The sequence below is a fragment of the Chaetodon trifascialis genome, chromosome 8 (genome assembly GCF_039877785.1).
Source record: "Chaetodon trifascialis isolate fChaTrf1 chromosome 8, fChaTrf1.hap1, whole genome shotgun sequence".
Classification (NCBI taxonomy): domain Eukaryota; kingdom Metazoa; phylum Chordata; class Actinopteri; order Chaetodontiformes; family Chaetodontidae; genus Chaetodon; species Chaetodon trifascialis.
In genome coordinates this window covers 3,340,279-3,356,888 of record NC_092063.1, presented here as the reverse complement: position 1 = coordinate 3,356,888, position 16,610 = coordinate 3,340,279, and the positions used below count along the sequence as shown (strand labels likewise).

At 40.7% G+C, this 16,610-nt stretch overlaps 1 protein-coding gene across 1 annotated transcript; it reads right to left on the bottom strand.

The window, feature by feature from the left end:
• Positions 1-12,535: 12,535 nt before the first annotated feature.
• Positions 12,536-14,864, bottom strand: r3hdml (R3H domain containing-like; the record flags this gene model as incomplete). Its single annotated transcript, XM_070968744.1, has 5 exons — positions 12,536-12,668; positions 13,219-13,334; positions 13,641-13,743; positions 13,830-13,948; positions 14,562-14,864. Coding segments are annotated over 5 exons (774 nt in total), but the record flags the coding sequence as incomplete, so codon positions are not given.
• Between the last annotated feature and the right edge of the window lie 1,746 nt (positions 14,865-16,610).

Sequence of the window (16,610 nt, the reverse complement as noted above, 5' to 3'; positions counted from 1 at the left end):
GTTAGTGTGAGGGTGTGGTAGAAACCTGTAACAGCTTGAAAACCACCCAAAAGTAAAACAAAATGTAAAATACAAACGTACATACATATATTTTAAATACTAGTGTTGAAAAATTGCACCGTACACTAAAAATAAAGCTTCAGCTGGCAGCCAGTTAGCTTAGCTTAGCACAAAGACTGGAAACCAAGGGAAACAGCTAGCTCCAGTAAAACCATGATGTTTTTCACCTCTGTACCGGCACACAGATACTGGTGCTTGGAGTGGTCAAAAAGGATGAAAGACGCAGTTACTTGACACAAAGTGAAGCAATGAAGCACTATATATAGTATTTATAATATTCAGTCATTTAAATTACAGAAAGTAGGCATACTTGGTAATTAAAATACAGTGGTCCACCTTATATATTGTTTTATTTAATAATTAATTTAAGAAAGTCCCCCCAACCTGGCTGTTTTCCCCTGTTTCCAGTCTTCATGCTAAGCTAAGCTAACCGGATGCAGGCTGTAGCTTCATATTTACAGTATTGGCATAATAGTGGTGTCAATCTTCTAACTTTTTTAACTAATATGGATATTTCCCAAAATACCACTCATTTATAGTTAGTTGGAAGAAAAATGTCGAAATGTCTTTAAAGTTTGGCAGAGACTTTCATGTCCCCCTCAGTGTGAATTGCACTAGCATTGGTGAACTTTTAGTTTTTATCTAGCATTAAACTAATGACATCAGCCTCATCTGTACTTAGTTTAGTGAAAATTAGCATACAGTATATTAGCATGCTAACACACTCAGCTAAGCTGGTGAACACAGCGAGGTAAACATTAAACCTGCTCAACATCAGTGTGTTAGCAATATCATCATGAGAATGTTAGCATGCTAATGTTAGCATTTAGCTAAAAGTGCCACTGTGTACAGCCTGACAGAGCTGCTAGCATGACTGCAGACTTAGCTAATTATTATCATAATCTTTCTGCTACAGACTGTACAAGCAAGATGATATTAAATTGTTGATAACAACAAAAGAGCCTCTTAAATAAAGACTATGTTTAATAATTAAAATGGTTAAACATTGCTAATTCGGTTCTGGTATATATTTCAGTCTGTCTTCTTCTTTTTTTTAAATGTACATGTGAATAGGAGATATGGGTGAATTTCTTATGAAATTTATCAGTTACTCCACAATAATGGAATCGTCCAGATAAGTCTCGAGGGAGACGCAGCAGTCTGTTGTAATGTGATTTGTGACGCTAAGATGTGTTTTGGCTCTGTGTCATGCTTCAGTTTTATGCATAAAACATTGTGTGTGTTGCATTGACTTGTAGTTTGTTTTATTTTAGTTTAGATTTAATGTCCAGTTCCGGATTCAATCCGTGTCTTTTTGCTTCTCTCTGTGTGTTTTATTTGTTGTTTTTGGTGAATATTTATGCATTGCATGTTTGTTGTTTATGGCACAATCCTGATTTCATTATTTTTGTCTGACTGTAATGTATGTGAGCGCGAAGATAAATTGCTGATAAGCAGTTATTCAAGCTGCAGCAGAAGTTCAACACGCTGGCATTTTGCTATTAAATACATGCTAAATCCAGTGGGAGGCAGCCATGTTGAAATGTGATGGACCAGAGAGTGCTGTCTTATAATCAGTCACCCAAACTCCTGCCCCGGGGCTAAAAGTCAAAGGATCACTGAGACCTGATGTAACACTTGTGTGATTCTCCCCTTTGAAACTTCAAACTCCAGTTTGTGAACAAAGTCCTGTCTATCTTCTGAATAGGAATCTCCGACCACTGACCAAACTCCATTTGCAACCACTGCCTATTTGTACCTTCTCCTCAATGACCACATTTCATTTCCCCAAGTCCGATCTCAAAGGCAGGCGTCTGGGAAGCAACACAGTAAAATGAAAATACAGGAACCGGCAGCCAGGAGGAAAAGACGATCATGGCGGCCTGGATGAGTTAATAAGATGTGGACTACACGCTGTCTGGAGACTTACTTTGCTTCTTTCTATGAGAGCTACAGCACAGGCGAAATGTGAGTGTCTGTTAAGAACATCCTGGAGCGTGTTGATGTTGATAAGAGTAAAACAGAAGGAGAAGACAATGTGCTGGCTGCAGCAGAAAAGGCAGCTCCTCTGCTCTGCTGCAGTAGATGGAGGAGATAGGTGAGTAGAGTGTCATGGCAAAGACCTTGTCAACAGATAACTATCTGCAAATAACACCGCTTATGCAAGCCCCTGTGGCTGACCGGGGGAATATCATATTTTCTCTGCCTCTGGAATATTGTCGATCGCTTTCATTGCCAAAAACATCATAGACTGATTTTTTTGTGAAGATCAAACTATTTTATTTTTTCTTAAAACAAACAACATCAGGAGGGTAGTTTTATGTTTGTTTAGTCTGACAAGTTGTGCACCTTTCTCCTGCTTTTATAGCGTAAACTACTTTCATACAGCTCAGCCAACAAACTTATTTTTCCTTTTTCCCGTCAAATAATATCCCTCTGTACGTTCAGTGAAGCTATTCTGCTTTAAGAGGCCCTCAAACCCTGTTAACTGAAGCCAAATCAAGCCCTGTTGTGGTGTTAGGTTCATAGATTTAAGCTTTTTCTGCTGAAATAACAAATTTAAGATGTGATCAGGTTGCCAAACAGAGGCCTTTCCATGCTAATGAAAAAGATAAAAATGTACCGTAGGATGTTTTTCTTATTATCAGGGGATGTTTGACTGTGTTTTAAAAAGATGAGTTCAATAAATGGAAAATGCAGAGAAGCTGAAATCAGATCTTTTTTATGACGTGTGAGCTGTCACTGTCACTGTTCGGTCTCAGGTTAGCAATAACCTGCAAATGCTTATTTACTGTATCTGTTCACTGGCTCATAGTATCACAGAGTGATGAAAAACTAGGTGAATAAATGAGGGAGGTATGCAGTTTTTAGTTTCTTCTCAAATTATTTCAGAGCTTCTGCTCAAATGTAAAACAGTAATTATAGTGCATTTCTTTACAGGAACTAACTTTTTAAGTCCAAAACTTTGTAGTTCTCATTCACAATCACTTAAAATAAAACATTTCTTCATGTCACATATTTATTTTTCAGGCCATAAGAACCCTTCAACACCACATTTCAAGCTGAAGGAAATATTCTCAATCATTTTGCAGATAAAATCTTTAATCTACTGAAACATGCTTCATCTTGTTACACACCCCGTCAGACTGAAAAACCAAAGTAGCCTCTGTGCACCAAATAAGTAAACAATTGCATCAATAAACATGAAGACCCATGCAAGATGTAAATCAATCACAGTTTGTGATAAGGTTCTGTAATCATTAACTCTGTTTTGCTGAGAATTCATGTTGACTGCTGGCCCAATCACCTCTGTCAGCAGCTCTGCTCTGAGTACTTTTATCTCTCTGATTCTCTATAGGTCCTTCAGCCATGAGCCAATCAATAGATGTTTAACCTCCACAGCTTGAATAACAAGGCACTAAATGTTTAGGAACTCAACATTATCCTGTCAGCGCAGGCCCTAAGTCAAAGAGGACTTCATCTGAGATCTAAATCTCATTGATACTGATGAAAAATGTGTATAATTGGCAAACCTTTTCCTCTTACTGCACTGCCACAGGTCTGCCAGCAGCAGCCGAACAAGTTTTCAAATCATTTTTCAGCACCACAGTAAAAAAGTACTCCATTACAAGAATGTCAGCAAAATTCAGGTGTGCATTCAGACCTCTGCAGTGGTGGCAGAAGTATTCAGATCCTTTACTTAGGTAAAAGAGGCAGTACTAAAATACTTCATTCCAAGTTTAGATTCTGCATTGAAAATGTCACCTAAGGAAAAGTGAAAGTATTCTTACCAGAAATACTTAAAGTATCGAAAGCAAATGTGCTCAGGCTGTAAAAATGCTCAAATCAGTAGTCTCATATATATTTTTGGTGACTGTTCACTTTAAATGAACACATCACAGGTTTTGCATGTGAAGTGAAAATAAGTCAGAACTTAAGCAGTCAATGAAATAAAAAGTACTTCTTTCAGAAATGTAGTGCAGTAAAAGTATCAAGTACTATAAAATGGAAATACAATTCCATATAGATTGAATGGACATTGTTCCTTTCCACTTACATGAAATATAAGTACCTCAAAAGTCTGATACTTGATATAATATAATATGTACTTGGTTACCTTCTCCCATTGCCCGTCAGGCAGTATGAAATCAGCACTTACTGCTGCCATCATGTGGACACACGAACTCAACTCACTGTTAACCACACTCACACAAAATGTTTCATCCACAAACTGAATTATTCAAATATCCATCAGACAGGATCCAAAAATCAGGGTTGTTGAGACACTGTAACCTAATATAAAGACCTATTTGAGTGCATTTAAATGTTTTCCTCGATAAAGCAGCTCTTGTAAACAGTCAACATCTTGATTTCCTTGTCAAAAAACAGACCTGCAACGCGTTTCTTTAGCCCGATTGAAGCTGCAGTGAACCAGAAACACAAAAACCCCACTGCATTCATTTCCTCTGCGTTAGCGTCTCAGAAGCTTTGCCTCCCACAGGTTTTAATGCACCAACAGCAGCTTGTTGTTCAGAATAATCTCCGCACTCTACCTGATTCTCTGAGATCTCCAATACCTGTACCTGAGTGGGCGAAGTGCAGCGTCCCATCCTGGCCATACATCCCTCTGAAGGCCGAGGCCTGACAGTGAGCCGGCCAGCTGAGCGAAGGCCCATGAGCCTCAGCGGCTCTCTCGGGCCCGGCCAGGCTGAGGCAGAAGCAAGGCCACTGTTACTGGATAGTGCTGTTTGCCGGGGCCACCGAGCCGGTTGTTAGGGCCCGCAGCACCCGAGGATAATCCCCTAATGCCTGTCACAATGAGATTTGATTGGAGACTTGAACACCCGGATTAATAGTGTCAAGCGAACAGTGTGTAATACCTACCCTCCAAACAGGCTAATTGGTCTTTCTGCCTCCGTTAAACACCAGATATTTTATTACGGCACGGATTACATTTCACTTCATTAGCCGAGTGAGTTTTATACACTTTTATGATAAATCATTTCAGGTTAAGGTCATGCTGTTTTCACCTGGAGACTCTTGGATGAACACCAGAACACAAAGAGGCTGAAGGGAAAGTAACAGCACCTTCAGGGACTTTATTACAATAAACTGGAACAAAGCAGCATCTGTGTCCGAGTTTACATTCAAAACCAGTTAGTCCACATGTCAAACATCAGGAAATGTTGTACTGCGGTACAATTTCCACATACTTTTACTTTTTTCCATTCTAAGCCACTTTACTTTTTATTAAACTTTTTTACTCCAACACATTTATCTGACAGTAAAAACATATGATATGATGCAATACTATTGCTAATCTACCCTGTAGTATACAAAGTATCTATAATTGGTTCCACATTGATGAACTACAAACTTAAAATGCTCTCATATGTATTAGTTAGTGATGAAAACATTATTATATTATATATTCTGTAATAATATAACACTGTGAAAGGAGCCATTCTGCAAAATGAGTACTTTGATGCTTTAAGTCCACTTTGTTTAATAATAGTTGTGTGCTTTTACTTTGATTGCATTTTGAATGCAGGACTTCTGCTAATCGAGTATTTTTACAAAATATTTAATACAAAAAATGTCAATATTGCAATTTGGAGATTCAGTTTGGCACGCCTGCCTGATAAGGATTTGATCTGAAACTAAATTCACATGTGTACGTAGAAATATGTGTGAAAGCGTTCAATTTACATCAGAGAGGCCTGTGTGCAAATAAAAATCTAATATCACAAGACATATTTGTGCCTCTGCCATTATAACACATCCATATTTTCTGAAAGTACAGCAGCTCTACAGTTGTTAACTGTTAAATAATGAGATTTATTCGGTCAGTAAATATCAAACCAGTGCTGTACACTAAGACACCAGAGTTTAAAGGTTTACTTGTATGTCAACATCCAAATGTAAGCCTCAAACTAAAGCGGTTCAGTGTGTCTATACTGAAACTTTTTTATAAGATTCACTGATTCCCTCTGCTGATAAAAGAGCTTTAAGACACTAAGAATTGCTTAAAAGTAGTGAGCAGGTAGCCTTTAGTCAGTGGAGTAATATAAGTAGATTTACTCCACAGCCAGCCATGTGTTAAGACTGTTTACTGGCTCATTAAGTTAAGACTTAAAGGTCCAGTGTGAAGAATTTAGGGGAATTTACTGAGAGAAACTGACGACAGTACTGATAGTTATGTGTTCATTAGTGTATAATCACCTGGAAATATGACCTGCTGTGTTTCTGTTACCTTAGAATGAGCTCTCTCTGCCATGTCTCTATGGAAGCCCAGAAGGGACAAACCAAACACTGGCTCCAGAGAAGACCTTTGCTAGTACTGTAGGACTTAAGTACAATTATGAATGCAGGATTTTTACTAGTAATGGAGTATTTTCAAAGTGTGGTATTGCTGTTTTTACTCAGGTAAAAGGTGTCAGTACTCTTCCAGCTCTGCCTTCAGTTCAAGCAGATTTTTTTAATCAATTCAGTCTTTTCACTTTAACTTCTAAATGCTGCATAAATTAGCTTTAATTGTCAACACATTTAAGGTACTGAATATGGGTTTTCTCACAGGAAATCATCATGATCCACACAGCAGCTGCCATAAACATGCTGCCGTTTGTGATGAGTTCAGTCTTAACCTCGTCTCTGCCACTCACATATGAAGAGGCCGGGCCTCTCAGTGACCCACTGTCAAGTCATTCAGCTTGGAAGGCAAACAGATATCTGCTGAGGAGCTGTTGAACGGCTGCTGTCATGTTTGCATTCACCAAGTGATCCTGCCAATAGCAGAGCTCAGGAGTTTGTCCAGGGCAGTGACCGTTGAGCAATTAATCCCATGTGTCTGACACAAAGTTATGTGTGTTGCATGAGCTTAATGTGAGTGAAGAGGAAGGTTTGTCATCTCGACGGTTGAGTCGAGAGGAACAAAAAGGCTGTTTTGGTAAATTGTACCGGACACGGCTCAGATTTTTCTTTGCCTTTTCTCATCATATTAAACATTAAACAGCTGTGATCTGCTGGTTTCAGCCCTTTCAGTAAACATGACATAGAAATTTAAGCATGTTAACTTTAGAAAGCTTGTTGGAGATGTAATGTCAGCACAGTGTACAAACTGAACAGTGATTTGCAGGACAAAGAAGCATAGTATAACTCAGTCTAGGGCAAAAAGAAGCTTAGTGGAGGCAGCTGCCAAAGAATGTATTTGTAACATAAATGTCCTGGTTTTGGAAGATTTGTTCAGCATATCCTGTAGAGGGTAAACAGGCCCTTTCAGAAAATGTTTCCATTGTGCTCAAAAACAGTGCAACTCAGTAATGTGGCCTGAGGTGAGATAGTTTTCTGGTCATGGATGAAAGGGGCGGCTAATCAGTGATCGTCACAGATTTCTGAATGCAGTCAAAATAACAAATGAACTGCTGCAATCCTTTTCATAGCATGCAGTTTGAAGGACAAAGCCGGAAAGCTATCATGCATTTTGGGCTAATTTGTTCCCACTGAAGATGTAAAACTTTGAGAACAGGTCTTGGACATATGATTTCATGTTTCAAAAAGGCTCAGTCATTTCCTGAAACAGCTGGGCACTGCAGCTTTTAGCAAACATAACACAGACAGGAGGAAATACAGCGTTTGTTGGGGACTATTTTAAGCGGCGGATTGATACAGATTTGTTTTAGAGATGTTGGAGGACACAGATTCTACCAATTAATAAACTCTGTCGATGGCGGTGGTTAATTACAATTGAATCTCCCCTGCAGGAGTATAAACTGCTCCACGAACGAGGAATGCTCTGCAGACAGCTAAGAGGAAGGCCTCGATGATACAAACACATCTTTTCAATAAACTGTTAGCGATTGTTAACGGCTTGCTAACAAGCTTTAGCGAGCTTGTTAGCATCATTGCTCTCTGTGTGCTTGAACTGGGATAGTCTGTCTTGTCTGCCCATAGATATTCTTATTTATAAGGCTTTCTTGGTCTGTTTCCATCTTACCTACGGGTCTGCATCCTTCAAAAAAGTGTTTCCACCACCTGTCCTCAAGGTCTGCACTGAACTGGGAAAAAGGGATTTTTAAAGTTACAAAATTATCTGAATCTTCAGGAGCTGATTTCACATTTAAAGTGACTCTAAATGACTTGGAAACAAGAACATCTGGCTGTAGATGTTTAGCATGTGGATGACTATTTTTTTATATTTTCTGATTCTTTGATTTGTTCTTTGTTTTCATCGTAATTTGTCATTTTTTTGTTTCATGTCGACAATCCTGTGATTGTTCTGCTGCCAGTCTTTGCCTGGACATTCTTGAAAAGGAGATATTTAGTCTCTGTGAGACTTACTCCTGGTTAAATAAAGGTTTATATCGATCTGTTTTTAATATCATCTCACAATATGTGCTGGTGTTGGAGGAAGGAGGCAGGAAACTGTGTCACTAACTGACTAAAGAGAAAAGAAAAGCAACCCATTGTTGACATAGTGAGAAACGTGTGGATAAACTTCCTGTGACTGGGTGATTAGCAGGAAGAGTATTAATGCACTGATGCCGGAGAGGTGCAGGATAAACCTTCTGTAACAGTGGAGTTACACAGAAATGAAAGCCGTCACTCAGGTGTTCTTGAAACCTTTAACTTAGAATAACATGGATCACACAGCAACACCTTTTTAAGGTCAAGCCCTCTGTTTAGCCACATTAATCAATTTCTGGCTAGAGCTTTGCAAAAATGAATTTGCATCTCCACGTCCCACTGTGACATGCAAATCATGCAGCGACCGCGGGAGCCAAAACAAACCCCCCATCAGCCGCAGTACAGCGAGGCGTTTGCAGACCTCGCACAGGGAACAGACGCAGCGTGCAGCAGCGGCATGAAGACAGACATGATGAAGATCCTAAAGAATTCACTGTGGCCATAACAACATCTCAGCTTCATCAGTCTCATCTTCGCCTTCACATTTCACCCTTTTCACAGCTACTTAAAGCTGACAGAATTTCAGCACAGCAGGTCCAGGATCAACTCTTCAGCACATTTCAGAGAAAAGTACTTTTACACTTATTGAATAAGATAAGATAAGATAAGATAAGACTTTATTGATCCCACACCGTTGAAATTTAGTCGTTACAGCCAGCAGGTTACAAAAAGCAGGCACAGTGGCATAAGAGGTCAAAATTACTTTCTACATAAAAAAACATGACATGCTGACATGAAGCAGTATTCTCCCACTGATCTAGTCATATACAAAGCTTCTATAATCAACTCCTAAATGCTCTTGTGTATTTGTGGTGATTAAACCAGATTAACATCATATTCGATAATAATAAAACATGCTGAAAGGAGCCATTCTGCATAGTGAGGACCTTTACTTTTAAAACTTGCAGTACATTTTGCTCAAGAACACCTCTGCTACTTACATGACATTTTGAATGCAGGTCTGTTACTTGGAATAGAGTATTTTAGACCATTTTCCTTTTGCTTAAGTTTAGTTTTTCCACCACTGAGAGTTAAAATACATCCACCAACGCAGCTACGCAGAACTCCCACATGTCAGCTGCACCAACAACATCATGTTCAAATCGTTCCACCTCACCCTGCAAAAACAAACTGCTCTGCACCATCATCACCATCAGGCCCAGCTCCCATGGCCTGTTTAGCAACCTCCATATCTCTGACACACCTCCTGGATTACGGCCGTGTGAAACGGGCAGACGCAAATGGCGATGACATTTTCAGTCTTGCTGTGATCCAGCAGAGTTCTGGACGGCTGATGCACAAACCGGCAAAAAGGAAGAAAAAGCGAAGCAGCTGCCTCACTCCGCCTTTCTTTCACTGAACATTAAAACAGAAAAAAAAGTGTGTACTCACCAAATGGAAGTTCCATACTTGATCTGGCTTGTGTGTTTACATTGACCATGTCGTCCTCAGCTTCCTCTCAAGCATGTGTTTTAAATCCACTTTTTCCTCCCTCACCATAAGGTGCAAAATGTGGAAGTTTGGCGCAGGGTGCTGTAGTGTGAGAAGGGTGTTGTTGATGCAAGGTAAGGCCGGTGTTGCTGCTGTTATCTTATTGATTTTCCTAATCTGGGCAAATGTGGGTGGGGAGGTTAAACAGTAACCAGGCTCGTATGGACACCAATCTATATAGCAGCTGTAACTAAGGCAACATGATGATAGAAACTCAAATAGACATAAAGTTATCATGTGCTTTTCCCTCTTTCTCATCACCAAACAGCCCTTTCTCCAGATACAGATTGAATAAGAGCACCGAATAAGAAGCGGAGTTTATAGAAAAAGGAGAGAGAAAAGTCGAGGGTGGGGAGTCGCATAAAAGAGAGGAGTGGAGAATGTACTGAGGGTGGCAGCGAGCAAACTGTATGATGAGTGACGTCATCAGTTTTGTTTTGACTGAGGGGGAAAAGTCATTTACTGCTTCACCGTCAGACACAGAATCACCTGTGGATAACACACCCACTGAAATCTAATTTTAAAATGTTATTTCCACCACAGTCGCCCGGCAGAGATGGAAACCTCACACCTGTTTCACTTTGCAAAGGCAATTCTGCACCATGAGGCCTCATCTGATAAACACCAGCTGCAGCCAAACAGGCTTTCTTCAATTTCACAGACAAGTTTGCAAATTTTTGTTGGTCATTCGCAGAAGTAATGACAGTGTTAAGCATGATTTGCTTGGACAATCCAGTCAAAATAAAGACATCTATCAGGTACTGTAACATCACTGGTGTGTTTATGGTCTGTGTGAATAGCTTGACTTTTAATAGTTCGCTCTCTTCTAAAGAGTTTGATGAGGAAATCGATACCACCCACATATCTGTGCATGAAATCTGAAGCCACAACCAGGAGACGGTTAGCTTAGCTTAGCAAAGAGCCTGGATGCAGGGGAACCAGCCTCTCTGCACGGTGCTGCTTTCAAAATCCACGTCACTGCGGGAAACAATAACGACAACCCTTTCAAGCTAGTGACCTACATGCTGATCTGTGCTGACAGCGCTAAGTTACCCAAACCTGGTCGATTAAGGCACAAATGTGAACAAGTTAGCAGGTTTTTCTTTTGCAGGGATTTAACCTTTTTGTGCAAACAAATCGGCCCTTTGACACTATTTTGTAAAGGCATCATCGCTGCATCCTGGTGCTTTGTGCCGCCCGAGATGATTGCGAGCTAGCCTCGCTCTGTCCAATCAAAATGCTGCTCATTAAAAAAACACAATTTGTATTTATAGATCATTTTTTAAAGACATGCTAATCGGTGAGGTTTAGATGTGTTTGCTCTTCAGGCTAGCTGTTTCCCCTGTTTCCAGTCTTTATGCTAAGCTAAGCTAACCCTCTCCTGGCTGTAGCTTCATATTTACCATACAGACATGAGAGTAGCATCAGTCCTCTCATCTAAATCTCAGCACAAAGTTTATTTCCCCAAAAGTCATGTCTGTGGAGCCATCGACTGTTGACGCCAACTTGAAGACCGCCAGCATTTTATACAGCGTTTAAAACCACAGATGTCACAATCTTTAACAACCAGAACTGTAAATTTGCCAACACTTTTCTCCCATATAGACAATAAATTCTAGCCACTCTCCATTTCAGGATAAAGACAGAAATAAAAAGTTCTTACAGACTCCAAAGAGCTGAGCTGGGTCGTTTTTTATACTTGTTTGTGAGGAACTTTGTTTGTTTACTGGGCCAAAATGGTTCTCCATATCAGATATTTTACATGTTTGCCATCAGTGTGTGTGTGTGTGTGTGTGTGTGTGTGTGTGTGTGTGTGTGTGTGTGTGTGTTTTCATGAATTGGGCGGCACAGCTGATTCCCTCGTATTTTAGACCATAAAAGCAGCATTAGTCCCCTGTTTTATGGCAGAGAAAGTCACTGGGGGGTGAATGTAGAGGTGTAATGAGGTGAGACGCAGGACAGAAAATTTCCTGCTCCGGACGTGAATAAATACAAGAAGTGAGCAGCAGATTATTTACAGGGATACAAAGAGTCATCAGGTTTTTTTTAACTGTGTGAATGTTCAGTCAGGCAAACAGACAACCGTGAATTAACACAACTTCAACTTTACTGCAGGAATGACAGAACAGAAAAGCATCGCAGAGAGCATCAGTAACACGTCCAAGGTCGCAGTAATTATCATCTGTACAACAAAAGTGCTTCGTGTTTGGTCAGTGCCTCTCAAAAGTCACTCGAACCAACAAGTTCATCAATGACAGTGCAAACAAAAGTAGAAAAACAGGCAGAATGACTTCTTTTGTTGTGTTTTTCTGTGACACCTCGATGACCAAGGATGACAATATAAACATTCACAGCACTTCATCGACTCACCTGCGTGTGAAACATCCGTTCACAAAGATCTACTTTGACCATAGTGGTACCTGGAGGGCTGCAAAATGAAATGATGCAGCCCTCATGCTGGTTAATGTAGATTGCGGCTCTCCTCTTGTCCATTAAAACAGATTTAAAAGGCTTTGTTGTGTTAGTATCTCAGAAGTCTTATGGGTTTTGTGTTTGGTGAGCACTGGTTTCTCCAGCAGGAGCCGCCATAGCTGGACGGACAGACGGAACAAGGCCTCCCGCTCCTGTAGGGAGCTTCTCCCACCCAGTTTCCTCTGAAATACAGATGAACATAATGTTAGCTGTGAAGCATTGTTATGCTTTTATTTGAAACGTGTTCGGGATGAATACCTATTAAAGGATGAGTCTGTATATTTTTCATCAGATCCCATTAAAAAGGACCAAAAACCAACAATGTGTTCCCGCATCATCATTTTCCACCTTCTCTGCTCTGACTGTGCACTCACATCAGCTGGTTCCCAATGAAGATCATTCAATAAGTCACTAATGCTTACTTTATTTTTATTAAAAGCTCCGAAAACAGCACTCAAACAGGAGTAAAAAGTGCGTTCGTTGGGGACTATTTTCAGGTGCGGATTAATACACATTTGATGCTCTAGAGAGCATATAAAGAGGGAGGACGGTGAAAATAAACTATGAGGTGTTGCATTTATGTTAATGAAGGAACGTGTCACCAAATACAACAGTGAAGCTCAATGATGTGCTTTTAACCGTTTGTGGACAGCGATGGAGCTCTGTGATAAAGAGGACTCAGATATTAGGCTTTCACCCAACACTCAAACTCCTCCTCTGAGTCCTTCTTACTTCATAGAGTAGTTGCAGACAAGCAGCGTTGCCTCCCTCCAGGTGCCCCCAAACACAGACATGTTGGAGCACTTCCTGACGGCGCATCCCACCCTGTTGGTGCTGGCCCACACCATCTGAGAGGAAACCCAAAACACATTTCATCACCCTCCAAGTTTTCCACTCTCTCCAAACCCATCATGTTCATACATTCCCTAAATGAAATCACAAAATGCTGACAGCAGAATCTGAGTTTTTCATGAGCTTCCTTTTTGCTAATATGTTTCTGGGGAAATAAACGCTGCTTGTCTTCAGTGCTCAATACAGAAGTTCACTTATGAGCTGTAATTTCTGGAGAAAGGGTTTATTCAGTCCTCATTTATCACTTTGAATGCACAAACTGGCTAAACCCGGCCCGACCCCTTCCTCTACCTGTGCTGTACCTGTGTGTAGTGCGAGCACACAGACCCGCTGCATCTGTTCGGGTAGGAGAAGTGATGCCTCTCATCGTGCCAGGACCTGACCAGATCAGCGATGGACTGGTACCTGTCACATCCAGCACACATTCAATCCTTCATCTCTCATTTCAGCCTGGATTCAGTGTGAAACACAGTGTTATGTCTTTGCCCCACCTTCCTGAAGTGATTGACAGGTTTTGGCCCATGTGTTTCATGGCTTGTGTCGGGCCGTGATCCCAAACACATCGTGAGGCCCAAGAGTCAGCTGACTTAGCCAGTCCTTCATCCCAGAGCTGCAGAGCCATGAAAGAGAGAGGAGGAGGAGAGACATGGGGAACTGTTCAGGAACTAATCGACCCTTTGCCTTAAAATAAGCTAAAATATACATCTGCACTGAGGAGATGTTCCTTGTATGCAGAACATAATAGAAGCATTTGTGGAATCAGGTGTCTTCAGTTCGTCTTTCACTTCAGATCGGCTCAGCTTCCTCATTGTTTGGGGGGGAAATTAAACTTTAAATAAACTTGCAAAATTCTAATTTTTTTCCCTTTATTACTTACTTTTTTGCTTTTTCTCTTAACTGAAGTACACTTATTTGGGCTTTGGGAGGATTACTGCTGTGTTAAAAGTTACAGATGTAGAGCTCATGGAAATTTACCCACATTTTACAGCAGAGGTCTCTGAGACATTAAAAGCAGTGACAGTAATGCATCACTTTCTCTAACAGACTTTTGCAACATGTTCTCAGCTCAATTGCAAGCAATTCTCTCAAAATGAGAGAGTTCATTAAAGTTTTATATGTTTTCTGGGATGCTACTGAGGGCGACTGGTCTGTATGAAAACTTGAAGCCAAAAACTTAGACTGCCATGTGTCCCCGCCTGCTCCAGTGACCAGTGTCTCCTCACCATGAACTCCATATTGGCTGCAGGAGGGAAGACCTGAGAGCGGACCTGGTTGTGGTAGTCCAGCAGGGCGTTGATCTCTCTGGATGAAATGGCTCTCCTGCGTCTGCTGCGAGGAGCGCTGGCGGCTCCAGCGAGCATCCTGAGGTCGGACTGCGCCTCAGCTCCAGGCCTGGTCGCGTTGAGCAGCTCCGTGGAGCTCGACAGCACTCCCACGTGAGGCATCACCCACAGGGTGGCAGCCCACAGGAGCTGAACACCAGCAGCTCCCATCTGAGCCCTGTGGAGGAGGAGGAGGAGGAGGAGGAGGAGGAGGAGGAGGAGGAGGAGGAGGAGCAGGAAGAGGAGGAGGAGGAGGAGGAGGAGGAGGAGGAGGAGGAGGAGGAGGAGGAGGAGGAGGAGGAGGAGGAGAAGGAGGTGGCTGCACCACAAGCCGGCACAGCTCTGACCAGGAGACAAGAGTGCAGTGAAGTACAAGTACCTTCAAAGTACTCTTAAATACTTCAGTACTTTCAATAAACACCAAGCCACACAATCAGGTTCCTTTCTCACCTTTAGACCATAAAATCTACCTGTCAGAATGTAAATATTGAGCATGCTCGTCATTTCTCCTGGTTTTTACCAACAAGTAGCCAAACTGCCCAAAGCTGCCTTTGGGCAACAAATGAAAGATCACAATCGTCCAGTATTCACTCTCTTTCAGCTCTGTTGTTGGTCTCCACTAAGTCCATCCAAGCTGCCGAATGCTCCACTCTGTTCGCCAGCTCGTCTCTTACTGTCTGTCTGTGGGTTTGTTTTTAAGTTTTCTCACTGAAACAGCTGCCTGCAGCTGGAAACATCACTGATGTGGGTTAGGCTGAATCAACACGGTGAAACAAAAATCTGATTACTCTCAGTTTTCGGTAAACACGTCACTGCATGCAAACCCTTTTCACACATTGTATTTATCATAAAAAGATAAATTAGGCTACTTTAAGGAACAGAGTAAAAATAAAATAATTCTTTAAACCATCAATTTCACTTCTATAGAGATTCATGAGTGATTGTACATATTTTCTGGCACAAAAACCAAAAATGCAGCATTGTGCCCATTTTTTGATTTCCTTGAGACGTATGAAATGCATAAAATTGGTGTAAATGTATAAATGGCAGATTGTGGCAGTCAGCCAGATGCAGTAGAGGCATGAAGCAAAACATTTTGCAGACCAGTAGTTGTGTTACAACTCGAACGCTGCATAAAACATAAATACAAACAGAATTCATTTGATCAGGATTTTAAGTTATTGATCAAACAGTTGAGCATAAGTGTCCACAGCTGTCAAACCATAAAATGATAAACTTCAAAAGTATTTGCTCCAAAACTCTCTTTAAAATGTGAATCTCCAAAAAAATAATAAAAATAGTAATAACCTGATGAATTTCTCAGCGAACCGGCCTGTCAGTGTGAACACTCCTGTTCGATGAGAGGAGGGAAAAGCTGAGCGTCGTACCTTCATCAGCAGAGCAGCAGAGCTTCACTTCAACACGAGCTTCTGCAAACAAGAACGTTTGTCAGGAGAGTTTTAACTGGACTCAGAGGGTCTCTGACACACTGAGCCCTCCTGCTCGTCTTCTTCTTCTTCTTCATTAAACCCACACTCTCTTTCTTTCTCTCTGCTGAGGAGAAAATCACAAAAATTTGCCTTTCATGGCGATCAAGAACTATGTTACTGGCCACAGTTTTTGTAAGTTTAAGCATTTTAATCATTCAAAATGCTAAATTATTGTCTTTTAGTGGCTTCTGTTTTTAATTTTCCTTTAAATGTATTTTATTTTTCCATTCTCTTCTCATTTTTTTTCCTCCTTTCTTTCTCTCTTTCTTTGAAATGTATGATTTTAATGTATTTTTATGCTTCTGTAAAGCACTTTGAATCATCACTTCATATTCATCATTTATAACACAATGTTTTTGTAGCACATTACAAACATGTAGAAATGTAAGGGCATTTTGATTAGTTATTTATTACAGTGTGAAGACATGTTTTATATAATTATCATTCATTATATGTTTAA